We start from the raw sequence: 27,451 nt of genomic DNA on the forward strand, positions 1-27,451 counted from the left end.
AAACTCACATAAAACTAATTTCATGCTAACACAGCCCCATGTAGCTAAAGTCGCTGGGTCTACAGGATGTGGGTCTTCCAGTTCTTAGACTAATAGGCCAGGGCAGTTGTATACCATTATTTCATCAGAGTTATCCTGTGGCTTTGTGGGCAGCTGCAGGCTCTGTCTTGCTAAGTCATCTCAATGTTACTGAAGTGGACACCAGAATGTGCTGATAGATACCCCTTCAGAAGGACTTATCCAGCTGCAGGGAGTGCTGTCAGCAACAGCTTCAGCTGTCATCCCCCTCACAGATGGCTTCAGCTGCAGAGAGCTGCCTTGTCCAAGGGTGTGCCTACCCAGGCTGGCCCACTGATAGTGGGGGTAAGGGAGGAAGGGCTGAAGCCCAGGCCTTTGGGACCAACATGGCATGGGCCAATTCTGATGGTCTAGTTAACTCTGGAGCTCCAGTGAGGTTGGCTGAAGCTGTCCAATATCTTGACTTCTTCTGTCCACTCTTGTTCCTGCCTTCCTTCCCTTCCACAGATGTTACTTCCGAGGGTGCTTCCTAGTAAGCATTCTGCACACTAACGTCTGTCTCAGAGTCTGCTTCCTGGAGAACACACCTGGGACAATGACTTAGTAAAAAGTAAGCTGTGAACTTGTATGAGCCTATTTGTGCAATGAATGAATATATACTTCCAAATGAATAGAAGATTTGTGGAACCATACCAAAGATACTGTTAAAAATAGCTACCTCTAGGGACAAGGACTGGGATATTTGGGGAGTGGCGAGGTGTTACTTTATACTCTTTACTATAAACATGAATTACTTTTTCTTTTGTAATTAAAAGAGCTTTAATTTTAAAGAGACATTGGATTGCAATATACAGAGTTGTCATGGCTACCACTTGAGGAGCGCCTCCGCACCCTGTGCTTTAGCATGCATCTAATCCTTGCAACAGTGCAGAGAGGTGGGTCTCATTATCATGCCATTTTACAGAAGAGGAAGTTGAGCTTCAAAGGTGCCCAATGACTGGTCCAGGAGCGCCTGTCACCAAGCAGTGAAGACAGAATAGACTCAGGCTCCGACACCAAAGTTCAGGCACTTTCTGAGCTCAGTCAGGGTGCATGTCCTTCTGTCAGCTCAAATGACACCCTCTATTCTGAGTGGACAGTGTGGTGTGATGGAAAGGACAGTGAACCGGCAGATGAGACCCAGCTTCTGGTCTTGCTGCCATCATTAGTGACCTCTGAGTCATTTACTGTCTCTGTGCTGCATGTGCCCATAAAAATCTGAAAGGCAGTTTGGTGTAGAGAGATCGAAGGGCTATTGGGTTTGACAAAGCTGAGTCCTGCTAGTTACTATGTGATTTTTAACAAGTTCCTTAACCTTTCTGAGCCTCAGTTTTCTATTCTCTAAAGCAGAGAAAATGGACTGTAAGACTCAGGGTTGTTATGAGAGTTAAACAAGGTAATATAACAGCACTTGATATATTGTAGGCACTCAGGAAATAATCTCCTCCTCCTTGGGATGTAACCTTTGGTCCTTAGGGTAAAGAAAAAGTGTCCATAGTTTAGCATAAGTAACAACACTTAATTTGTTAAAGAAAATATATTTAATGAATGTGAAAGGATTGGTTTGGGATTCTTTTGTGGATCAGCAGAAGAAAGGAACCATTTTTCTCATGGCCATTGTTTAACCCCCATGAGCTCCACGTGAATGAATGATCTCCGAGGGCGATGGGCTACGCTGGATGGGAACTGGGAGAGCAAGAGATATCACCTGTGTGAAGTGTGGAGAGAAAAAAATTAATCCCTAGATTTGGGAAGAGGGGTGCTGTAGTGGATCCAATGGTGCCTCCGAAAAGATATGCCCACGTCTTGACTCCTGGAACCTGTGAATGTGACATAATTTGGAAGAAGGGTCTTTGCAGAGGGAATGTCAAGATGCGATCATCCTGGATTATCCAGTGAGCCCTAAATCCAATCTCAAGTGCCCTCACAAGAGACATGGAAAAGAGACATGGGGACAGAAACTCCATGTGAAGACGGAGAATTAGATTTGGGCTATGCAGCCAACACGCAACTCCTGGAACCACCAAGGAGATGGCAAAGGGAGGATTCTCCCCCAGCCCTTCAGGGGGAGCATGGCTCTGCCAAAACCTAGGTTTCAGAGCCTGCCTGCAGCTTAATTTCATACTTCTGGCCTCCTGAACTGTGAGAACACATTTGTGTTGTTTTAAGCTCCTCACTTTGGGGTGATTTGCCACAGGAAATAAACCCAAGTGCATGAGAAGATTTCAGTACCAGCTCTGGGGAAAGAAGTAAGATTAAAAGACACTGGAAAAGGACTCATTTGACTAAATATTTAGCGTTAGGCAATAGGATTCAGACCTCATGTAGATGACATGTTGACCTTCTGAAACAAAGTCACAGGAAGAGGGAAGTAGGTCGAGTGGAACTGCCAGGAGTTAAGGGCAGGAAACAGAAGAGGCCGTGTTTCGTGAAGTGAGAGACACACCATTTCAGATCCTGCCCCAATAATGGCAGAATGGATTTTCCAAACACCAGGAAATCAGACAGGGGCATACAGAGATGTGAACACATTTCTGTTAGAATAACAAAAAATAAAAAATGTAAGAGGAGTTGGTCAAGAGGCAGGAAGGGCTTCCTTTCAAGGAGCCAATGAGTACAGACATGTGCTTTCCTCAAAGTCAAAGGTTTGAGAGGAACAACTGGCTGGTCTGTACTGAAGGATCTCACAGAGAAATGAACCCAAGAGAAAGAGTGTGAAAACAACCTAAATGTCCAACACCAGAGGACTGGCTAAGTGACAGCACAGTCACACAATGGGACACAATGCAGTCACTAAAGATAAGACTGCAGATTAATATTCACTGAAGTGAAAAATGTTCAAGACATATTATTACGTGCAGAAAGCAAGCGATAAAACAGTAGGTACAATATAATCCCTTTTCTCACGTGTAACATAGAGATGAAGATAATAGTACCCCCCTTACGGGGGTGTTTTAAGAATTTAATTAATTAATATATGCAAAGTGCTTAGCAGTACCTGGAGCATGTAAATGTCATACAGCATGATGACTATTATTATCATCACTTCTTTTAAGTATTCAGGTCAAAATTCTGACCCCTGGGGTGTTTTGGAATTCAGAATTTTTCAGATTTTACAAAGGTGCCTACTTACGGAACACATTCAGTGTGTCTGAGGCAGCAGCAATTCACAGCCAAACCCATTAAAATTTCTGCAGTGAACCATGACTATTCACACTAAGTGGGCTAACTAAAGACTGTAAATAGCATCACATCAGTTAGGATCAGGTTGTACGGCCAAAGAAATTTGCTGCAGACTTAGAAAACAAAAGCGAAACCAAGAAACAGCTTCCTGTTTCCTGAGGTTTTTACTTTCTGGAATTATAGATGAGGGATTGTCGGTCTGTGTTCTATGTAGGCATCAGGAAAGCCTGAAAGCACTGCATTGTGACAGTGCTGTTGCTGGTTGATGGAGTTGCAGCCCGTTATTATTTTTGCCTTTTGACTTTGTTGTGTTTTAGTTTTTCTGCAATGAGTATTCATTATTATTATTTTGCCTATAGTTTCCTGAATTTTAATCTATTCAGGTAAATTTAACACAGGAGGAATAATGCATTTGCTCCATGGACCTCAAAAGGATCTTAGTCAGCACCACGTTCACAATTCTCATTTTCGCCCTTAAGAAGATATTTTTCTAGTGAACGTGGAACACTTAAGGAGATGGAGTGGATTTTTCAAATCCTTTTCTTGGGTCTTTAAGCCAGTCCCAGACAATAGTCAATATCCAGGAAGATGAAGAACCCCAGAACCTTGACTTAACTAGGGCTTACCTACTATCTCCTGCTAAGTATGTACTGGTTTTATGTTAAAAAGTAAAACAACAATAACAGCAACAACAAACTAGAAAAGAAATTGTGAGAATGTGGGGGGAGAGAGGGGGAAGTCTGCATGGACAGAGTCGATGGAATGAAGGAAAAAGGAACAGGTGAGGCAGAGTGCTCTTTCCTGCCTGGTGAGGAAGGGAGTGGGAGGGGGTTCAGCAGGGCAAGGAAACAGGTAGGAGGACAGCAAGTGAGCAGCAGAGAAGAGTGAACTATTTCAAGAGCCAGGAAGGAGATGTAGGTAGTTGAGCAAGCTGTGGTCAGGTACAGTGGAGAGGCAGCTGCTGGAGGCTGACTTTGCAGCTGAGGAGAGGGCAGGGCCCCAAGGGGAAGTGTCCACGTCAAAAGGCCTGTGGAGGCCCTGCTGAGCCCTAGAGGCAGCAGAACTGGGGCCCTTTTCTGCTCAGCTACTTGGGCACTTGAACAATTTGAGGAGGGATATTACACAATCAGGAGGAAATTTCAGTGAATGTATGTAGAGTTTTCTAGTGGCTGAGAATTTCTTAGAATGAAAAACTAGGAATGTGAAAAAAGATATATGTATATGATTTTAAATAATATGTATTATTTCTATATAATATATAATATTATATGATAAGATTAGATTGCTGATTGTAGAGGGACTTCTGCCAGAAGGTTGGCCAGACTTGGAAAGGGAAGTGGCCTTAAGCCAATGGAAATCACAGAAGAACAGGGATGCAAAGGACTTGCAGAAAGTCTAAACAGAAATGGAGCTTTTGATCAGGCCAGTCATGGCGCAGACTTCAAAGACATCAAAAAGTAGAAAGTGCCAGGTGAGGAGGAGATCATGTACCCACAAAGCTAATGGTCCCAAGCTACTTGACCTGAGCCCTGCTCTGAGGACCCAAGTCCAACTGCTGGTGGGGGGAGGCTGAGGAGTGCCAGTCTCAGAGGAAGAAGACTCTCCCTCCAGAGAAAGCTCCAGGAGGCAATAGCCCTCTCAGAGCTCTCAGAGGACCTGCACCCCAACCCTACTGTCAGTCCACAGGCTGCCTAGGACAGCACGCTCAGATTTCTTACCCAGTTACCAAGCAACTCACATGGGAATCTGGGCCTGCTGGGACGGCTAGCCCTTTATGGCCTTGTACTACCTGGGGCAAGCCTGAGTGAGGAGTGTCGGAGCAGCAGTGGTTCTTAAACTAGGCCGTGAGAAACCCTGGGCCAAGGTGGTCTATAGTTCAAACAGAAGTCTTATGCTTTTGCAGATAGAATGAGCTCTCTTTTAAAAAATATTACTTATTTCTCATGATAAAATTAATAGATATTTTTTCATTAGAAAAGTTAAAAGAAGAAAAGTCATCCATAATCTTAATTCCACATATTTAGGTATATTTCCTTCCAGGCTCTTTTTCTGTGATAGACTGATCAATAATATATTTACAAGTATAATTAGATATACTTATGAATAATAACAGTTAATTGCAATATATTATAGAATAACTATAATATATTATAATATATTAATAATATGTCATACATTACATAATAATGTATAATATAATATATTATAATATTATATTAATAATAATAGTTCACAACATTATTAATATATTAATAATAATAAACAACATTTAGCTATCATTATTGTTTAATTAATATTTCTTGAATGGTTACCAGGGCCAACTACTGTTCTAAACCCTTTAGAAAGCATACAATTTTCATAATAACCCTATGAGGCAGAAATTTTATTATTCCTATTTAACAGTAAAAGAAACTGAGGAACAGAGAAGTAAAGAAATTTGTCCAAGACCACACAGTAGTAAGTAAGAAGCTGGGATTCAAACCTAAATCTGACTGTGGAGCCTGCATTTTTAGCTAAGATATACACTATATCATATATAATTTTTTGGTTTTTTTTTTTTTTTTACTTTTACTTGCATTTATTTTTTGCAGCATTTATTCCCAGGCCATAAGTTTTTATTTCTTCAATTTCTTCTGGGATATCTTTTTCTTCTGGGCAACCTCCTCTTCTGGTTTAGGAACAGTCTGTTCTTTTTCAGTAAGGATCATCTCAATGTGGCAGGGAGAGCTCATGTATGGGTTGATCCGACCATGAGCTCTATAAGTCCTGCGCCGCATCTTGGGGACTTTGTTCACCTGGATATGCTCAAGGACCAGAGAATCTACATCTAAGCCCTTAAATTCGGCATTATTCTCTGTATTTTTGAGCATGTGCAGTAAAAATTCTGCACTCTTTCTGGGCCACCGACCCTGCGTCCAGCCCCACTGTTTGGCCTGGGCACACCTACCAACTCCACCATTGTAATGACGGAATGGCACACATTGCTTCTTTAAAGTGACATCCTTCACATACTTGGTGGCTTTTCGGATATGCACACCCTTAATGGCCTGGGCTGTTTCACGAGTGTTCTTAAAGTGAACACGAAGATTTGAACCTCTCGACTTACATGATTTTGTGGGGTTTTCTGGGTCAAGTGAATAGCGAACCATTTTTAGAGGTCACCGCGAAGACACCGGACCTCCGGAGTCGGGAACCACCACAGCCTGCCTGTACCCCCAGCCAGCCCCATTCCCAACCATCGTGCCCCGCTGAGGCCCGAGAGCACCGGGACACCAAGCGTGGGACTCCGACACGTCTCCCCGCACAGAAAGCCGCTCCCAGGGAGAAATCAGTAGCCGCGAGAGTCCTCCTCCCGAGGGTCTCAGAATCGGCACCGCCAAGGCCAGGATGGCAGCGATAACCAGAGGATTCACCACTTGGAAGAGCCATATGTAGTTTTGAGTTGAGGTTTTTCATTAAATATTATATTGCATGTGTTTCCCACATCATAAAATGAATTTACTTAATGTTAAGTTTTTGCCTTATAGCTTTTCGTAATTTTTTGGTCCCTGCCACCATTTGTTTATCCTAGAATCAAGTAAAAGAAAATAACTGATTTAGTTTAAACCTACATGTTTATTTAATATAGCTGTACATAAACTATGTATTTATTTAAAATGTCAACATTTGAGTGTTAAAAAGGAAATTGTGCTGCCCAGGAGCTCCACCCCATGACTAAAAGCAAACAAACACTCCTGTCATTTTCTCAAATTCTGCCTCTTCTGTCCCTCTGTTCCTGATCTGTAAGCATCTCTTCACTTATCTGGCCAACATTTTCTGAGCAGCTGTGATGTGCCAGTTAGTCGGGTCCAATGGTCCATAGGCGCAGTCTGGGCCCTCAGGAGCTCTTTGTTCCATGGAGGAGACGGATGATTGAATCCATCATAGAGTGATGCAAGCTGGAGTAGCAAGAGGTGGGGGAGGGGAAATGGGAGGGAGCTATGCTGGGAAAGTGCCCAGAGAGAGGCTCTCTGACTGGAGTCCTGAACGAAGGGAGGGAGGGCAGTGCCAGCATAGGGAGCAAAAGGTGCAGAAGTGTGGAGGCTAAATGAAACAGCAAGACCCATTCATGGGAACTATAAATATGCTTTAAGGTGAGGGTGGTTGTTTGGGGGGTGGAGAGGAGCAGAGAGAGAGGATGGTGAGGAAGGGAAGGCAAATACCACAAGGTAATTAGGGATTAAAACCTACTATGAAGATTCATTGAGGGGGTTGAAACAGGCAAAGAACATGCTTATTTTGCTTTGGAAAGTCATTCTGGTGGAGAACATATTGGAGGGACAGACTCCAGGCAGGAAGACCAGTTAGGAGGCTTGAGTTAGGAGAAGAAGAGAAGAAGTGATGGGGGCTTGAATTAGGATGTAACGCAGTGGGGATGGAGAGAAGGGAATGCAATCAAAGCAGCAAGAAAGTCATATCTCTTGGATGTGGGAACTGGATCTGGCTGATGAAGGAGAGGGAGGAGGGGAGGATGACCCAGGCTTTTGGCTTAGGCCGTTTGGTGGTTGGTGGGTAGGTGGTGGTGCCTACACCAAGATGGGGACTCTCAGAAGCAGTTTATAAATTTCAGTTTTGGAAACACTGAGTTTTAAGTATCTAGCCAGAAGTTGGAGATATGTCTCTGAACGCATGAGAGAAAACTGGACTGGGATTATAGATTTTGGAGCCAGCAGGATTTGGATGGTAATTGAACTTAGACTGCCTGGAAGAGATCATCCAATGACGGTGTATAGACTGAAAGAGAAGCAGATCTGAGACCCTGGGAAACACCAATGTATATGGAGCCGGAGGAGGACACCTGTCCACAGAGGAGACAGAATGAGAGATCAGAGAGATTGGAGGAAAACCAGGAGAGATGGTGGCCCAGAAGCCAGAGACAGAGAAAGACACAAGGAGTCAACAATCAGTAGAGTCAAATATGACTAAACCGTGAAGTGGAAGAGTGGGGAATTCCCTGGCGGTCCAGTGGTTAGGACTTTGTGCTTTGACTGACGAGGGTGCAGGTTCAATCCCTGGTTGGGGAACTAAGATCCCACAAGCCGAGCTGCGAGGCCAAAAAAAAAAAAAAAATTAAAGAAAAAAAAATAATGGGACAGAGTGTCTGGAGAGGAAGAATTTGAAGATGGAGGAGACACAAAGACCCACAACTGTCTTGTTTGATGATGACAGTGATGATGATGGCTTATCCCTTACTATGTGTCAGAAACTCTGTTATGGTTTTCAAGTAATTTTTACAAAGCTTTCTATGATGGAATTTTCACATATGCACAGATCTAACAAATATCAACATTTTGCCAATCTTGTTTCATCTAAAAAAAATAAACTGGACAAAGGGATTGGAAAGTTCATATAAAAATAAATGTCGGGCTTCCCTGGTGGCGCAGTGGTTGAGGGTTCGCCTGCCGATCCAGGGGACACGGGTTTGTGCCCAGGTCCGGGAAGATCCCACATGCTGCGGAGCGGCTAGGCCTGTGAGCCATGGCCACTGAGCCTGCACGCAACGGGAGAGGCCACAACGGTGAGAGGCCCACGTACCGCAAAAAAAAAAAAAAAAAGAATAGAAATCCTATAGAAGTATGCTCTCAGACCACAATGGGCTTAAACTAGAAATGAATAACAGAAAGATAGTTGGAAAATTCCAAAATATTTGGAGATTTAATAGCATACTTCTAAACAATACATGGGTCAAAGAAGAAATCTCAAGAGAAATTTAAAAAACATTTTGAACTAAATGAAAACGAAAATACAGCTTATCAAAATTTGTGAAATGTAGCAAAAAGAGTGCTTGGAGGGAAATTTATAGCATTGTATGTATATATTAGAAAAGAACAAGGATCTATCAATAATCTAAGCTTCCACTTTACGAAACTAGAGAAAGTTAAGAAATAACTAGTCTAAAGCAACCAGAAAAAAAGAAATAGGAAAATTAAAGCAAATATCAATAAAATGAAGACAGAAAAACAAGTGAGAAAAAGCAATGAAACAAAAATCTGGTTCTTTGAAAAAAATCAACAAAAATGATAAACCTCTTGCCAGGTTAAATTTTTTTAAAAAGAGAGAGGACACAAATAACCAATATCAGAAATGGAAGAGGAGTCATCTCTACTAGACATCAAAAGGACAATAAAAGAATATTATGAACAAACTTTATGCCCACAAATTTGATACCTTAGATGAAAAGGACTAATTCGTTGAAAGATAGAAACTACTAAAACTCATACAAGGAGAAAAAGATAATCTAAATAGGCCTATACCTATTAAAGAAATCAAATCAATAATTAGTAACTTTCCAAAACAGAAAGCACCAGACCCACATGGGTTCACTAGTGAATTCTACCAAACATTTAAAAAATAAATGATACCCATTCTATGTAATCTCTTCCAGAAAATAGAAGCAGAGGGGACACTTCTTAACTCATTGTAAAATTCCAGTATAACCCTAATACCAAAACCAGATAAATATATTACAAGAAAAGAAAACTATGGACCAAAGTCTCTTATGAATATAGATGGAAAAGTCCTCAACAAAATATTAGCAAATCGAACCCAACAATGTATAAAAAATTATACATCACAACCCAGTGGGATTTATTCCAAGTATACCAGGCTGGTTCAACATTCAAAAATCAATTAATGTAATACATCACATCAACAGGCTAAAGAAGAAAAACCATATGACCACAACAATAAATGAAGAAACAGCATTTGACAAAATCTATTTTTCATTCATTATAAAAACTCTCAGCAAACTAAGACTAGAGAACTTCTTCAACTTAATAGAGAACATCTAGAAAAACTTACTGCCAGCATTGGTTTTTTTTTTTTTCACATCTTTATTGGAGTATAATTGGTTTACAATGGTGTGTTAGTTTCTGCTGTATAACAAAGTGAATCACTATGCATATATGTTTATCCCCATTTCTTCTCCCTCTTGCGTCTCCCTCCCACCCTCCCTATCCCACCCCTCTAGGTGGACACAAAGCACCAAGCTTATCTCCCTGTGCCATGTGGCTGCTTCCCACTGCCAGCATTGTTCTTAATGATGAGAAAATAGATGCTTTCCCCCTATGACCAGGAACAAGGCAAGGATGTCCCCTCTACCACTCCTATTCAATATTTTACTGGAAGTCCTAGATAATACAAAAAGATAGAAAAGGAAATAAAAGGTATACAGATTGGTAAGGAAGAAATAAAACTGTGTTTGCTCACAGATGACATGATTGTTTAGGTAGAGAGTCCCAAAGAATCGACACAAAAACTCCTAGAACTAATAAGCTATGATAGCAAGATTGTAAGATAAAAGGTCAACTGCTTTCCTGTATGTCAACAGTGAACAATTGGAATTTGAAATTAAAAACACAATACCATTTACCTTAGCACTGAAAAAAAGAGAAATGCTTAGGTATAAATCTAACAAAAAATATACAGAATCTATATGAGGAAAACTATAAAACTCTGATGAAAGAAATCATAGAAGAGCTAAATAAATGGAGAAATATTCCATGTTCATGAATAGGAACACTTAATATTGTTAAGATACCAATTCTTCCCAACTTGATCTATAGATTCAATTTAGTCCAAATGAAAATCCCAGCAAGTTTTGTAATGTGTGTGGGGATATCAACAAATTTATTTTAAAGTTTATATAGAAAGGCAAAAGACTGAGAATAGCCAACTCAATGCTAAAAAAGAACAAATTTGGAGAACTGACAAGACTTTAATGCTACAGAAATCAAGATGGTGTGGTATTGACAAAAGAATAGACAAATAGATCAATGGAACAGAACAGAGAGTCCAAACATAGACCCATACAAAAAGACTCTTAAAACTCAACCATAAGAAAACAAACAACCTGATTGAAAAAAGGGGCAAAAGATTTGAACAGACACTTCACCAAAGGAGTTATACAGATGGCCAATAAGCATACGAAGAGATACTCAACAGCGTATGTCATTAAGGAACTGCAAATTAAAACAATCATGAAATACCAACACAAAACTATGAGAATGGCTAGAATACAAAACACTGACAATACCAAATGCCAGAGAGGATGCAGGGCAATAGGAACTCTCATTCATTGTGGATAGGAATGCAAAATGGTACAGCCACTTTGGAAGACAGTTTGGCAGTTTCTCACAAAGCTACACATAATCTGGCCATACAATCCAACAATGGTACTCCTAGGTATTTCCCCAATTGAGATGAAATTACGTCCACAAAAGAACCTGCACACAAACATTTCTGATAGCTTTAATCATAACTGTTAGAGACTAGAAGCAACCAAGATGTGCTTAAATATGTGAATGGATAAACAAACTGATATATCCATACAATACAATATATCCATACAATATATTTGGTGATAAAAAGAAATGAACTCTCAACCACAAAAAGACATGATGGAAAGTTAAATGCATATTGCTGTTAAAGAAGCCAGTCTGAAAAGGCTATATACTGTATGACTTTGGGAAAAGGCAATCTATAGAGACTCTAAAAAGATAAGTGATTGCCAGGAGTTCAGGGGTGTTAGGGGAGGGATGAATAAGTGGAGCACAGTGGATTTTTAGTATAGTAAAATGATTCTGTGTGATACTGTAATGGTGGACACACGTCATTACACATTTGCCAAAACTCATAGAAATGCACAACACAGAGAACCTTAATATAAACTATGGGTTTCAGTTAATAGTAATGTTATCCTATTGGTTCATTAATTGTAACAAATGTACCATATTAATGCAAGATGTTAATAATAGAAATTCTGTGTGTGTGTATGTGTGTGTGTGTGTGTGTGTGTGTGTGGTGGGAGAGTATTTGGGAAGAGGGTATATGCAAACTCTCTGTACCATCTCCCCAGTTTTTCTGTAAATCTAAAACCGTTGTAAAAAATAAAGTCTATTTACTAAAAAACATAAATGTTTGAGAATAATTTTTAAAAATTTAAAAAGGATATGGGAAGAGGGAGGACTGAGACTAACTAGGTTCACACTCAATATCCAGCTACTGAAAGACTTCATTTCTGTGCTTCCCTTTCAGATAGGGGTATAAATAAACTTGTTAGGTGGGACTTCCAGAAAAGCTCCTTAAAAGGAGGTCAGACAGCTGCATGTGCTGTTTTTGCTCTTCCCCACTCTGCTTGCTTCCTGACTGGAATAAGGAATATATGGCTGGAGCTTCGGCAGCCATCTTGGAGCATGAGACAATCTTTTTCTTTTTTTTAATTTTTGAATTTTATTTATTTTTTTATACAGCAGGTTCTCATTAGTCATCAATTTTATACACATCAGTGTATACATGTCAATCCCAATTGCCCAATTCAGCACACCACCATCCCCTCCCCTGGAGCATGAGGCAATCTTGAGGGTGGCAGCCACTGCTAAGGATGCCTGAGGAGAGTAATAGAGGGAGCCTGGATTCTTGATGAACATGGTGCTACCATGCCAACCCTGGCCTACTATGCCAGACTTCTTTTACATGAAAGAAATAAACTTATTTCTTGTTTAAGCTTCTGTTATTTGTATCTACATTACTAGCTAAACACAATTCCTACCTTATATACAAGATAATAAAACTTATTGTAATGCTATTATAATAAAACCATACATAGCATAGGAATAAATAATACAAGTGGAACCTAAGAAAGATTCCAGAAACAAATTCAAGTGGGTACTTAATATAAATAAAAATAACATTTTGTTTAGAGGGAGAAAGATGGCTTACTTAGTATATGGTGCTGGCAGAATTGACTATCCATCTGGAAGAAAACATGGTTACACTTCTACCCCACATTTTATGCAAAAATAAACTCCAGATGGATTAGAAGTCTAAATGTGAAATATAAAAATATTAGATACAAATGTGAGGAATTATTTATAAGATCATAAAGTAAAAAAGACCTTCTGAAGGAAAAGATAAAATCCAGAAACCCTAAGGGTCACTACCTGAAAGTAATAGTCATACATTACCTCTTAAAAGTGGACATATTTTTGTGTAGCAAAAGAAACTATAAACAAAATCAAAAGACAAATGACAGACTAAATACTTAAAATATAGATAACAAAGGACAAATGTTGCTAATGTACCTTAGCTCCTACAAACCAAATGAAAGAAGACAATCAATCCAATTAAAATTTGACAAAGCATTCAACAGGCAATTCCAGAAAAAAAAGTAGATCATCAGCAATATGAAAAGATCCTCAGCCTCAATGGTGTTCAAGAAAATTCAAATTAGTACAATAAAGAACACAGCATTTTGATCCATTAGATTGTCAAAAATAAAAATTACTGGTGAGACTATCAATATGGGTTGTAATGCTAATTTCTACAGCCTTTCTGGAAAGTATTATAACAATATGTATTGTAAAATTCACATAGCCCTCAACCCAGCAATCCTATTTTTTGTAATCTCTCCTACAGAAAGATAACACCAGTACATAAAGAAATATGTTCAAGGAAGTTTATTTATTTATTTAAAAATATGGAATGCTACATGAATTTGCGTGTCATCCTTGTGTTGGGGCCATGCTAATCTTTTCTGTATGGTTCCAGTGTTAGTATGTGTGCTGCTGAAGCTAGCACTCAAGGAAATTTATTGTGGCCTGGCTTTGTAGACGCAAAAAGATGCACCTTACCTGAAGAAAAATAAGAATTTACCATGAGCTTTATCAGAAGACAGTTGATATATTATGGTACCATGGAGTATTATGCAACTTTTCAAAGAACGAGTTAGATATGTCTGAACCAATGGACTTTTCAAGTTCTTAAATGTCTACTTGAGGACTGTGTTTACTTAGGCAACAGAAGAAACAATTTGTATTTCATCTATTACGTAAGGAGTAACCTGTGGAAAATTGAGTTAATTGGCACCATATTTCTTGTTTTTTCAGTTTTTTTAAATTGAAGTATAGTTAATTTACAATGTTGTGTTAGTTTCAAGTGTACAGAAAAGTGATTCAGTTATATATATATATATTCTTTTTCAGATTCTTTTCCATTATAGGTTATTACAAGATATTGAGTATAGTTCCCTGTGCTATACAGTAGGTCCTTGTTGTTTACCTATTTTATATATAGTTGTAAGTATATGTTAATCCCAAACTCCTAATTTATCCCTCCTCACCCCATTTCCCCTTTGGTAACCATGAGTTTGTTTTCTATGTCTGAGTCTATTTCTGTTTTGTGAATAAGTTCATTTGTATCATTTTTTTTAGATTCCACATATAAGTGATATCATATGATATTTGTCTTTCTCTGGCTTACTTCACTTAATATGATAATCTCGAGGTCCATCCATGTTGCTACAAATGGCATTATTTCATTCTTTTACCATATTTCTGATATATTCCTGTGATGTTTTAGCATTCCTTACAGAGTGGCCTCTCAGGCAACTGTCCAGCTGATCTATCTCTTTACCGGGCCCAAGATGCTAGTGATTTCAGATCTGACAATAGAGGAGTAGCTCTATTGGAACAATCCTACCACAGGTAGCGTGATAAACTCTGGAAAAAACAAACAGAAACAACAAGTACCTAAATGCTCTAGAGAGTAACAGGAAGCAGGCAGACACTGAGGGGAGTCAACATTTAGAAGGGAACAGCACTGGGTTTCTCAGCTTTAGGGCTTTTTGCCAGAGAGCCGGCCCCAGTCTGTGCCCTGTGAGGTAGCTAAAATTCAGGTAGATTATACACAGTCGAACTGTTTTTTTTTTTTTAATGAAATAAAGTGAAAAAAAATTTATAATAGATACGGTTACAAGGAGGCTTAGATAGGCTTAATTTAATAGGCATAAATGACTGTTTAATTCCCCCCCAAATCAACAGGCTCAGCTAATATGTTTGCAGCATTTCACTCTTGCTCTGTATCCACAAGTTTATTTCAACTATCAGCTTCTTTTTGGTGGAGGCAAGCATGCATTGATTTATCTGTTATGCAGCAGTTGTTTATGAGAAGCCCTTATAGGAGCCGTGAGTAGTTATGGACTTTACTATTAGTAGAATCAAATAGATAGCAAACATTTTGCTATCTGCCACTGATCAAGAATAAAAAATCAGGGAACAGAAATGTCATGCTATAATTTCTGATAGACTATTAAATATTTAGAAAGGTGTACTAAAAATAGAGTTTACATATTTAAGGATAGAGTCACAAATCGTGCATATACGTGAAATGGATTAAACTACTGGCAGATTGCTGTTAAATAAGAGCTCAGATTCTTACATCAAGTGCAGTATATACCAACAGTTTCAATTGCCTATTAATAAACAATATCCACATAACAGAGCTCATCGATATTTGGTGGCAGAGGTACAGTCAAACTGTTTTGAAGACTCAAAGGATACAGCAGCTGGAAAGGGAGGGGCATTGTCTCAGAAAGGAGAGAGCAAGAGAGGGGAGCTCCAAACCCTACCCAAACCTCTGCTGACTCTTTTTTTTTTTTCTTAATTTAGCCAATGCTCCAAATTACTATGTGATGACACCTTTGATTCTACAGACCATCTACCAAGACAATATTAGTTGGCAAAAGAGATGATTTTAGATGGTACACGGACAATGAATTAAATGACATTTAATTACATAATGAGAAAATTATTCCCTTCAATTCTCTTTTCGTCCTTGAAGTTAAATCAAACAGAAAGTTTCATTCTGGTGCGGGTGTGACTTGAACCCCTAATATCTGCTAATCTCCCTTTTCAACAGGGAGTTGGCTACAGGCTAAGGACCTTCCAGCATTTGTGTTTTCTTGATTTTATGGCAAGGGATACTGGTTTTTCATTTATGGTATTCATATAAGGCTTTCATTTTAAAATAAACTTAAGTAAACAAATGACTCAAATAAAGTATTAAAAGTAAATAAAGCAGGTGAAATGCAGCCATGACAATATTTGTGACAGTGTTTTCACATGATTGAAGTTTGGGAAACACTGTGCTGATTCTTCTATTTTGAAACTTGCTTTAAAACAATGGTTTTGGCAAACATTGAGATACTTTGTGCTCTTATCACAAAAATTCTCAACTTCCCTTCCTAGGCTGGGGACTCACCTGGGATGGAGTTTTCGTCAAGTCATACAGAAGGGAGAAAAATAATATAATGTGGTGAATTTTTAACAACACCGCATATATTCAATTTAATTTTTTTTTTCTGAAATCATACTGTTTCTACTTTTTTGGTGTTAAAATCCCCTTCCTTTCTTGTGAAATGATGGTGATAATATTGATAGATTTTGTTTTGCTTTTTAATGTCCTTACCTAAAAAAAATTTTAAGATTGGAAACAAAAAAATTGTACTGATCGAGAAAACACAACATTTGGGTGCATTGCTTGTCTCTCTCTTTTCACGGTATGATTCTTCTCAGTCACCTAGCAGACTTGAGTATTTCAGGAAGGGTGATATGGTCTGCAAACTCTTGAACTATACCTATATGTGGCAGACTCTGTGCAGCCTAGCTAAGGGTAAAAGAACTGGACAGAGAGTTCTGCTGCTGCTCACCACAATGGAGAAGACAGAGTTGGCAGTCTGAGTCCAGCCAAAATAACTCCCTACTTTAGAAAAACACTTTTCAGAGGCAGAATAGAACTCAGAGTCTCTACAAGTATCTTTTACAATGTCTAGGGTACCATCCAGTATTATTACGCACACGAAGAAATAGGAAAATGGGATCCCCATCAGGAGAAAAGGCAGTCAGTGAAAACTGACCCCAAGATGTACTACATGTTGAAATTAGCAGACAAGAGTTTTCAAACAGCTATTATAACTATATTCAAGGATGTAAAGAAAGGCACACTCAAAGTGATCGAACAAAGAGAAACTATCAGCAGGGAACTGGAAATTTTAATAAAGAACCAAATTGAAATGCAAGCATTTTGGAGACAACAGCAGAAAGAATAAATGCAAGTAGTTGCATTTCCCCCTTTCCTGATTACTTGCACTTATTAGCATTAAACGCATTTTGGAGACAACAGCAGGAAGAGTCAGTGAACTGACTATAGATCAATAGGAATTATTCAATCTGAAGAAAAAAGACTGAAAAATAAAGTGAACAAACACTTAAGTGCCTATGGGATAATACCAACAGGTCTAACACATGTGTTAATGGAATCCCAGAAGAGAATCCCAGAAGAAAAAAAGAATGAGGCAGAAAAAATATTTAAAGAAATAATGGATGAAATTTCCCCAAATTTGGTGAGACACATAAAATTACAGACTCAGGAAGCTTAGTTGACCTCAAGCAGAATAAATACAAAGAAAACCACACCTGAGCTTATTATAGTCAAGCTGCTGAAAACCAAAGATAAAGAGAAAATATGTAATTTAAGGTAATTATTAATATGATGTAATGTAATTATTACATTTAATGTACTTAATACTAATGTAATTATTAATATGTAGTTCTACCATTTTGCTATTTATTTACTGTTTGTCCCCTCTGTATTTTGCTCTTCTGTTCCTCCTTTCCTGACTACTTGCATTTATTAGCTATACTTAAGGATTCCTTTCCAATTTATTTATTGACTATTTAGCCATACATTTAAAAATTAACATTTAGTGGCTGTTCTAGGGATGAAAACATACTGTGCATTCTTAATTTTTTACAGTCTGCTTAGAGTTGATATTTTACTGCATCTCATAAAATTTAAGAAATTTGCCACTATTTAGAACCATTTACTCTCCCCTCAGCCCCTTACTTTATGTTATAGTTGTCATAAAGATAACATCTACATGTTTGTAATATGTATATCCATAAGCAGAATCTGCTTTCTGACCATAATGGATCTAAATTAGAAATCAACGACAATAAGATAGCTTAAAAACACCCAAATACGTGGAGAAGAACTCACTTTTAAATTACCCATGGCTCAAAGAAGAAATTATAGGAGACATTAGAAAATACTTTGTACTGGGGCTTCCCTGGTGGCGCAGTGGTTGAGCGTCTGCCTGCCGATGCAGGGGAGGTAGGTTCTTGCCCCGGTCCGGGAAGATCCCACATGCCGCGGAGTGGCTGGGCCCATGGGCTGTGGCCGATAAGCCTGCACGTCCGGAGCCTGTGCTCCGCAACGGGAGAGGCCACAACAGTGAGAGGCCCGTGTACTGCAAAAAAAAAAAAAAAAGAGAGAGAAAATACTTTGTACTAAATTATAATGAAAATAGAACATATAAACATTTGGGAGATGCAGCTAAAGTATTGAATGGGGGAAATTTATAGCTTTAAATGTCTATATTATACAAGATGAATGGCCTAAACTCATATTAAGTTCACAGACACCCCAAAACACACCACCGGACGTGGCCCTGCCCACCAGAGGGACAAGATCCAGCCCCACCCACCAGAACACAGTCTCCACTGCCCTCCCACCAGAAAGCCTACACAAGCCACCAAACCAACCTCACCCACTGGGGGCAGACACCAGAAGTAGGAACTACAAAACTGGAGCCTGAGTAAAGGAGAACCCAAACACAGTAAGTTAAACAAAATGGGAAGACAGAGAAAGATGCAGCAGATGAAGGAGCAAAGCAAAAACCCACCAGACCAAACAGCTAAGGAGGAAATAGGCAGTCTACCTGAAAATGAATTCAGAGTAATGATAGTAAATATGATCCAAAATCTTGGAAATAGAATGGAGAAAATACAAGAAATGTTTAACAAGGACCTAGAAGAACTAAAGAGCTAACAAACAATGATGAACAACACAATAAATGAAATTAAAAATACTCTTGAAGGAATCAATAGCAGAATAAGTGAGGCAGAAGAATGTACAAGTGACCTGGAAGATAGAGTAGTGGAAATAACTGCTGCAGAGCAGAATAAAGAAAAAAGAATGAAAAGAATTGAGGACAGTCTCAGAGACCTCTGGGACAATATTAAACGAACCAACATTCGAATTATAGGGGTCCCAGAAGAAGAGAAAAAGAAAGGGTCTGAGAAAATATTTGAAGAGATTATAGTCGAAAACTTCCCTAACATGGGAAAGGAAATAGTCAATCAAGTCCAGGAAGCGCAGAAAGTCCCATACAGGATAAATCCAAGGAGAAACATACAAAGACACACATTAATCAAACTATCAAAAATTAAATACAAAGAAAAATATTAAAAGCATCAAGGGAAAAGCAACAAATAACATACAGGGAATCCCCGTAAGGTTATCAGATGATTTTTCAGCAGAATCTCTGCAGGGCAGAAGGGAGTGGCAAGGCTTATTTAAAATGATGAGAGGGAAAAACCTACAACCAAGATCACTCTACCCAGCAAGGATATCATTCAGATTCGACAGAGAAATTAAAATCTTTACAGACAAGCAAAAGTTAAGAGAATTCAGCACCACCAAACCAGCTTTACAACAAATGATAAAGGAATGTCTCTAGGTGGAAACACAAGAGAAAAAAAGACCTACAAAAATAAACCCAAAACAATTAAGAAAATGGTAATAGGAACATACATATCGATAATTACCTTAAATGTAAATGGATGAAATGCTCCAACCAAAAGACATAGACTGGCTGAATGAATACAAAAACAAGACCTATATATATATATGCTGTCTACAAGAGACCCACATCAGACCTAAGGACACATACAAACTGAAAGTGAGGGGATGGAAAAAGATATTCCATGTAAATGGAAATCAAAAGAAAGCTGGAGTAGCAATTCTCATATCAGACAAAATAGACTTTAAAACAAAGACTATTATAAGAGACAAAGAAGGACACTACATAATGATCAAGGGATCAATCCAAGAAGAAGATATAATAATTGTAAATATTTATGCACCCAACATAGGAGCACCTCCATACATAAGGCAAATGCTAACAGCCATAAAAGGGAAAATTGACAGTAACACAATCATAGTAGGGGACTTTAACACTCCACTTTCACCATTGGACAGATCATCCAAAATTAAAATAAATAAGGAAACAGAAGCTTTACATGACACATTAAACAAGATGGACTTATTTGATATTTATAGGACATTCCATCCAAAAACAACAGAATACACTTTCTTTTCAAGTGCTCATGGAACATTCTCCAGGATAGATCATATCTTGGGTCACAAATCAAGCCTTGGTAAATTTAAGAAAATTGAAATCGTATCAAGTATCTTTTCCAACCACAACGCTATGAGAGTAGATATCAACTAAAGGCAAAAAACTGTAAAAAATACAAACACATGGAGGCTAAATAGTACACTACTAAATAACCAAGAGATCGCTGAAGAAATCAAACAGGAAATAAAAAAATACCTAGAAACAGGGCTTCCCTGGTGGCGCAGTGGTTGAGAGTCTGCCTGCCGATGCAGCGGAAGCGGGTTCGTGCCCTGGTCTGGGAGGATTCCGCAGGGCGGCTAGGCCCGTGAGCAATGGCCGCTGAGCCTGCGTGTCTGGAGCCTGTGCTCCGCAGCAGGAGAGGCCACAACAGTGAGAGGCCCACGTACTGCCAAAAACCACAACAACAACAAAAAAACCCCTAGAAACAAATGACAATGAAAACACAATGACCCAAAACCTATGGGATGCAGCAAAAGCAGTTCTAAGAGGGAAGTTTATAGCTATACAATACTACCTCAAGAAACAAGAAAAATCTCAAATAAACAACCTAACCTTACACCTAAAGCAATTGGAGAAAGAAGAACAAAAGAACCCCAAAGTTAGCAGAAGGAAAGAAATCATAAAGATCAGATCAGAAATAAATGAAGAAGAAAAGATGAAACAATAGCAAAGATCAATAAAACTAAAAGCTGGTTCTTTCGAATTTGGGTTATTTCTTGAGACGTGGATGGACCTAGAGTCTGTCATACAGAGTGAAGTAAGTCAGAAAGAGAAAAACAAATATCGTACATTAATGCATATATGTGAAACCTAGAAAAATGGTACAGATGAACCGATTTGCAGGGCAGAAATTGAGACACAGATGTAGAGAACAAATGTATGGACACCAAGGGGGGAAAGTGGTGGGGGGCAGGGCGGTGGTGGTGGTGTGATGAATTGGGCGATTGGGATTGACATGTATACACTGATGTGTATAAAACTGATGACTAATAAGAACCTGCTGTATAAAAATAAATAAATAAATAAATAAAAGCTGGTTCTTTGAGAAGATAAACAAAATTGATAAACCATTAGCCAGACTCATCAAGAAAAAAAGGGAGAAGAGTCAAAACAACAGAATTAGAAATGAAAAAGGAGAAGTAACAACTGACACTGCAGAAATACAAAAGATCATGAGAGATTACTACAAGCAACTATATGCCAATAATATGGACAACCTGGAAGAAATGGACAAATTCCTACAGAAGCACAACCTTCTGAGAGTGAACCAGGAAGAAATGGAAAATATGAACAGACCAATCACAAGCACTGAAATTGAAACTGTGATTAAAAATCTTCCAACAAACAAAAGCCCAGGACCAGATGGCTTCACAGGCGAATTCTATCAAACATTTAGAGAAGAGCTAACACCTATCCTTCTCCAACTCTTCCAAAATATAGCAGAGGGAGGAACACTCCCAAACTCATTCTACAAGGCAACCATCATCCTGATACCAAAACCATACAAAGATGTCACAAAAAAAGAAAACTACAGGCCAATATCACTGATGAACACAGATGCAAAAATCCTCAACAAAATACTAGCAAACAGAATCCAACAGCACATTAAAAGGATCATACACCATGATCAAGTGGGGTTTATCCCAGAAATGCAAGGATTCTTCAATATACCCAAATCAATCAGCGTGATACACCATATTAACAAATTGAAGGATAAAAACCATATGATAATCTCAATAGATGCAGAAAAAGATTTCAACAAAATTCAAGACCCATTTATGATAAAAACCTGGCAGAAAGTGGTCATAGAGGGAACTTACCTCAACATAATAAAGGCCATATATGACAAACCCATAGCCAACATCATTCTCAATGGTGAAAAACTGAAAGCATTTCCTCTAAGATCAGGAACAAGACAAGGGTGCCCACTCTCACCACTATTATTCAACATAGATTTGGAAGTTTTAGCCACTGCAATCAGAGAAGAAAAGGAAATAAAAGGAATTCAAATCAGAAAAAAAGAAGTAAAATTATCAGTGTTTGCAGATGACATGGTACTCTACGTAGAGAATCCTTAAGATGTTACTAGAAAGCTACTAGAGCTAATCAATGAATTTGGTAAAGTAGCAGGATACAAAATTAATGCACAGAAATCTCTTGCATTCCCATACACTAAAAACAAAAAATCTGAAAGAGAAATTAAGGAAACACTCCCATTTACCGTTCCAGGCAAAAGAATAAAATATCTAGGAATAAACCTACCTAAGGAGACAAAAGACCTGAATGCAGAAAACTATGAGACCCTGATGAAAGAAATCAAAGACGATACAAACCGAGGAGAGATATACCATGTTCTTGGATTGGAAGAATCAACATTGTGAAAATGGCTGTACTATCCAAAACAATGTACAAATTCGATGCAATCCCTATCAAACTACCAATGGCATTTTCCTCAGAACTAGAACAAAAAATTTTACAATTTGTATGGAAACACAAAAAACCCTGAATAGCCAAAGCTATCTTGAGAAAGAAAAACGGAGCTGGAGTCATCAGGCTCCTTGACTTCAGACTGTACTACAAAGCTACAGCAATCAAGACAGTATGGTACTGGCACAAAAACAGACATATAGATCAATGGAACAGGATAGAAAGTCCAGAGATAAACCCATGCACATATGGTAACCTTATCTTTGACAAAGGAGGCAAGAATATACAATGGAGAAAAGACAGCCTCTTCAACAAGTGGTGCTGGGAAAACTGGACAACTACATGTAAAAGAATGAAATTAGAACACCTCCTAACAAAAATAAACTCAAACTGGATTAAAGACCTAAATGTAAGGCCAGACAGTATAAAACTCTTAGAGGAAAACATAGGCAGAACACTCTATGACATAAATCACAGCAAGATCCTTTTTGATCCACCTCCTAGAGTAATGGAAATAAAAACAAAAATAAACAAATGGGACCTAATGAAACTTAAAAGCTTTTGCACAGCAAAGGAAACCATAAACAAGACAAAAAGACAGCCCTCAGAATGGGAGAAAATATTTGCAAATGAAGCAACTGACAAGGGATTAATCTCCAAAATATACAAGCAGCTCATGCAACCCAATATCAAAAAAACAAACAACCCAATTCAAAAATGGGCAGAAGACCTAAACAGATATTTCTCCAAAGAACATATCCAGATTGCCAACAAACACGTGAAAGAATGCTCAACATCATTAATCGTTAGAGAAATGCAAATCAAAACTACAATGAGATATCATCTCACCCCAGTCACAATGGCCATCATCAAAAAATCTGCAAACAATAAATGCTGGAGAGGGTGTGGAGAAAGGGGAACCCTCTTGCACTGTTGGTGGGAATGTAAATTGATACAGCCACTATGGAAAACAGTATGGCGGTTCCTTAAAAAACTACAAATAGAACTACCGTATGACCCACCAATCACACTACTGGGCATATACTCTGAGAAAACCATAATTCAAAAAGAGACATGTACCACATAGTCAGGTCATGGAAGCAACCTAAATGTCCATCAACAGATGAATGGATAAAGAAGATGTGGCACATATATATACCCCTCAGGTATAAAAAGAAATGAAATTGAGTTATTTGTAGTGAGGTGGATGGACCTAGAGTCTGTCATACAGAGTGAAGTAAGTCAGAAAGAGAGAAACAAATACCGTGTGCTAACACATATATATGGAATCTAAAAAAAAAAAAAAAAAAGGTTCTGAAGAAACTAGGGACAGGACAGGAATAAAGATGCAGATGTAGAGAATGGACTTGAGGACATGGTGGGGAAAGGGTAAGCTGGGACGAAGTAAGAGCGTGGCATGGACATATATACGCCACCAAATGTAAAATATATAGCTAGTGGGAAGCAGCCACATAGCACAGGGAGATCAGCTCAGTGCTTTGTGACCACCTAGAGGGGTGGGATAGGGAGGGTGGGAGGGAAGCGCAAGAGGGAGGGGATGTGGGGATATACATATACAAGTAGCTGATTCACTTTGTTGTGTGGCAGAAACAAACACAACATTGTAAAGCAGTTATACTCTAATAAAGATGTAAAAAACAAATAGTGACTCCAGAAAAAAAAGATGGCCAAATGTTCAACCTTAGGAAACTAGATAAGAGCAAAGGGAACCCAAGGTAAATAGGAGGAAGGAAATAATAAAGAGCCCAAACCATGAAGTAGAAAACAAATGACAGAAAAATTAAAAGCAAAAGCTGGTTCTTTGGAAAGACCAATAAAATAGAGGGGCTATCATTACAAATCCTACAGACATTAAAAGGGTAATAAGGAAATATGAGTGACTTCATATCTATAAATTTTTAAAACTTAAATGGACAAATTCCTTGAAAAATACAATTTACCAATACTGGACAAGAGGAAATGTGAAACATGAATAGCCCTATGTCTTTTGAGGAAATTGAACTGGCTAGCTAAACCTGACATAAGAAAATTTAGGCTTGGATAGTTTTAGTGGCTAATTCTATTAAACATTTAAGAAAGAAATAATACCAGTTGTTCTCTATTAGAAAATAGAGGGGAAAGGAATACTTCCAAACTTGTTTTATGAGGCCAGATTAACCCTGATACTAAAAATTAATAAAGACATTACAAAAAAGAAAATTATAGACCAGTATGCCCCATGAACACAGATGCAAAAATCCTTAACAAAATATTAGTAAATTGGCAACATATAAAAATGATGATACATCATGACCAAGTGGGGCTTATCTGAGGCATTCGAGGTTGATTTAACTGTCTAGGAGCTTATGGTAGATTTATGGGAAAGAACTACAAAATTGAAACATCAGATTAAGGAAAGAATTTTCTACAGTTGCTTTCTTTTACTAATAGGGGAAAAAAAATAAGATATAGCTAAAAACCACCAGACTAGGAATCAAGACTAGAATTCTAATCCTGGTTCTGCCTCCAACTCCATGTATGATATTAGAAAGGTCACTTTGCCTCTCTTGGCCTTAGTTTCCACATGGGTCCAATAATGACCTCTTAGGGTCTTTTCCAGCCTTAACATTCTAAGAGTGTATGAGACCAAGTCCTAAACTTTTTATCACAGCTGCCTAAACTTTCTGCTTCAGCACCTCAGAAGGAAGAAGTAGAAAACGTGCAAGATATGCTTTCATGCACAAGTGAAGGCACCATCTGTGTGAGATTTGAAGTGCCAAGGACTCAAGGGGGACCCCTCACTTGAGAGCACCCAAGTATCCTCAGTAAGTAGTTTTAATTTACTCTCCGAAGTCATCCGTTATGTCATTGTGCCATGGAAAGACCATGGACGTTGGGTTTAGACTGAGTTGGGTTTGAATCATAGTTATACTAACTATTGAATGACCCTGAAAAAACTAACATCTTTGAATCTTAGTTTCTTTATCTCTGAAGTGGAGATAACACCTATGATTCAGAATTATTGTGAGGATTAAACTGAGATAGCATAAGAAAATTCATGAATTATAGTTGATGCTCAATAAATGTTAGCTTCAATTCCCATATCAGTAAAGAATCAGGTTTGGTTACATATAGCAGAATACACAAATAACCATGGCTCTAGCAAGACAGAGATGTGTTTATTTCTCTTTCATGTAAAAGAATTCGAATATGGGAACCCTGGATTTCATATGGAAGCTCCATGGTCAGTAGGGAACTAGATTCTGCCCATCTTTGTTCTCTACTGTCCTTACTGTGTGGCTTCCATTCACGAGGTCACCTCAAAATCTAAGAAGGCTGTTGAATCTCCAGCCATCCATTCACATTCCAAGAAGGCATTAAAAGAGAGAGAGAAAGGCAAAAGGGATATCTGGCAGCAGAATTAAGCACCGTAGAGAACGTTTTTTTGGATGCCCAGCTAATGACTTCCAGTTACATCTTGTCAACCTCCTCCTCATCTCAGCATCTTGTCGCAACAGAGGCTGGGGAGTGGAATCTTTTAGTGGGGCACATTGCTGCCTCCAGATAAAATTGTGATTTTGTTACTAAGGACAACAGATATTGGGTGTGCAACCAGCAATCTCTACAACACTCCTTTTTCCTGTTACTAAGGTCACTTTTGGTTTGGAGATCATGGAATTGGCACGGAATAGCTGGTGTGGCTTCTGAATCACAACGCACGACAAGGGGGTCAGCTCTTGTGTAGCACATGGATTTGAATTCAAAATCTAGCTTTGACACTTACTAAATAAGTGACCATGGATCACGCAAATTACCTTTTTGGAGACTTAGTTTCTTCCCCTGTAAAATGGGATCATAATAATATGCCTACCTCACAGGTTTCAGGTAAAGATTCATGAAAGCTGAATAAGTGACAGCACTCTGAGCAGAGTTGGCCACATAGCAGATGCCCAGCATTTCGTTTCTCTGAACCTGAAGTCCAGCCTGGAAATGGGCACTGCCATTGCTCAAAATGGCCCAAGGAGACAAGTGGCAGAAACTTTATGGGGAGTGGCCCTTTTGGTAGGTAGGGAAGGAAGCTTGCAAGAGGGCTAGGCTTCTAGGTTTTGTCTGCGAAGCTACTTGTAATTGCAGAAAACTATCAATATAAGTTCTATTAAAGAATAGTATAGGGCTGTGACAGTGCATTGATAGGGGGCTGGGGGTGGGTAGCAGGTATGGCTAACCTGGTGTGGAGGCCAGAGAAATCCTGAACATGGAGAACAGGTATAAGGTAGAGCAGGTAGCAGGCTCATCTCCTATTTCAGAATTCCAGGTCTGCGGTAGGCAGAGTAATGCCCCCTCCAAAGATGTCCGCATCCTAACCCCCTAGATCCTGTGAATACGTTGTTACACAGCAAAGAAGAACTAAGGTTGTAGGTGATATTAAGATTGCTAGTCAGCTGAACTTAAAGAGGCTTTCCTGGATCATCTGTGTGGGACCAATGTAATCACTAGAGCCTTTAAAAGTGGAAGGCAGAGGAGACAGTCAGAGAGAGATCTGATGAGGGAAGCAGGGTCAGAAAGATGTTATGTTGCTGGCTTTGAACATGGAGGTGGGGCATGAATCAAGAAATGTGTGTAATTTTCTCTAGAAGCTGAAAAAGGCAAGGAAATGGATCCTCTTCTAGAGCCTCCAGAAAGGAACCAAACCATGACGACACCTTG

General features: G+C 38.7%; 1 protein-coding gene across 1 annotated transcript; it reads right to left on the reverse strand.

Moving 5' to 3' along the window:
• Positions 1 to 5,823: 5,823 nt before the first annotated feature.
• On the reverse strand, positions 5,824 to 6,397 carry LOC307175217 (large ribosomal subunit protein uL22-like). Its single transcript, XM_079900127.1, has one exon. It carries the CDS (start codon positions 6,387 to 6,389, stop codon positions 5,856 to 5,858), a length of 534 nt encoding a protein of 177 aa, XP_079756253.1. The 5' UTR covers positions 6,390 to 6,397; the 3' UTR covers positions 5,824 to 5,855.
• Between the last annotated feature and the right edge of the window lie 21,054 nt (positions 6,398 to 27,451).

Source organism: Stenella coeruleoalba (assembly GCF_951394435.1).
Source record: "Stenella coeruleoalba genome assembly, chromosome: 16".
Lineage (NCBI taxonomy): Eukaryota > Metazoa > Chordata > Mammalia > Artiodactyla > Delphinidae > Stenella > Stenella coeruleoalba.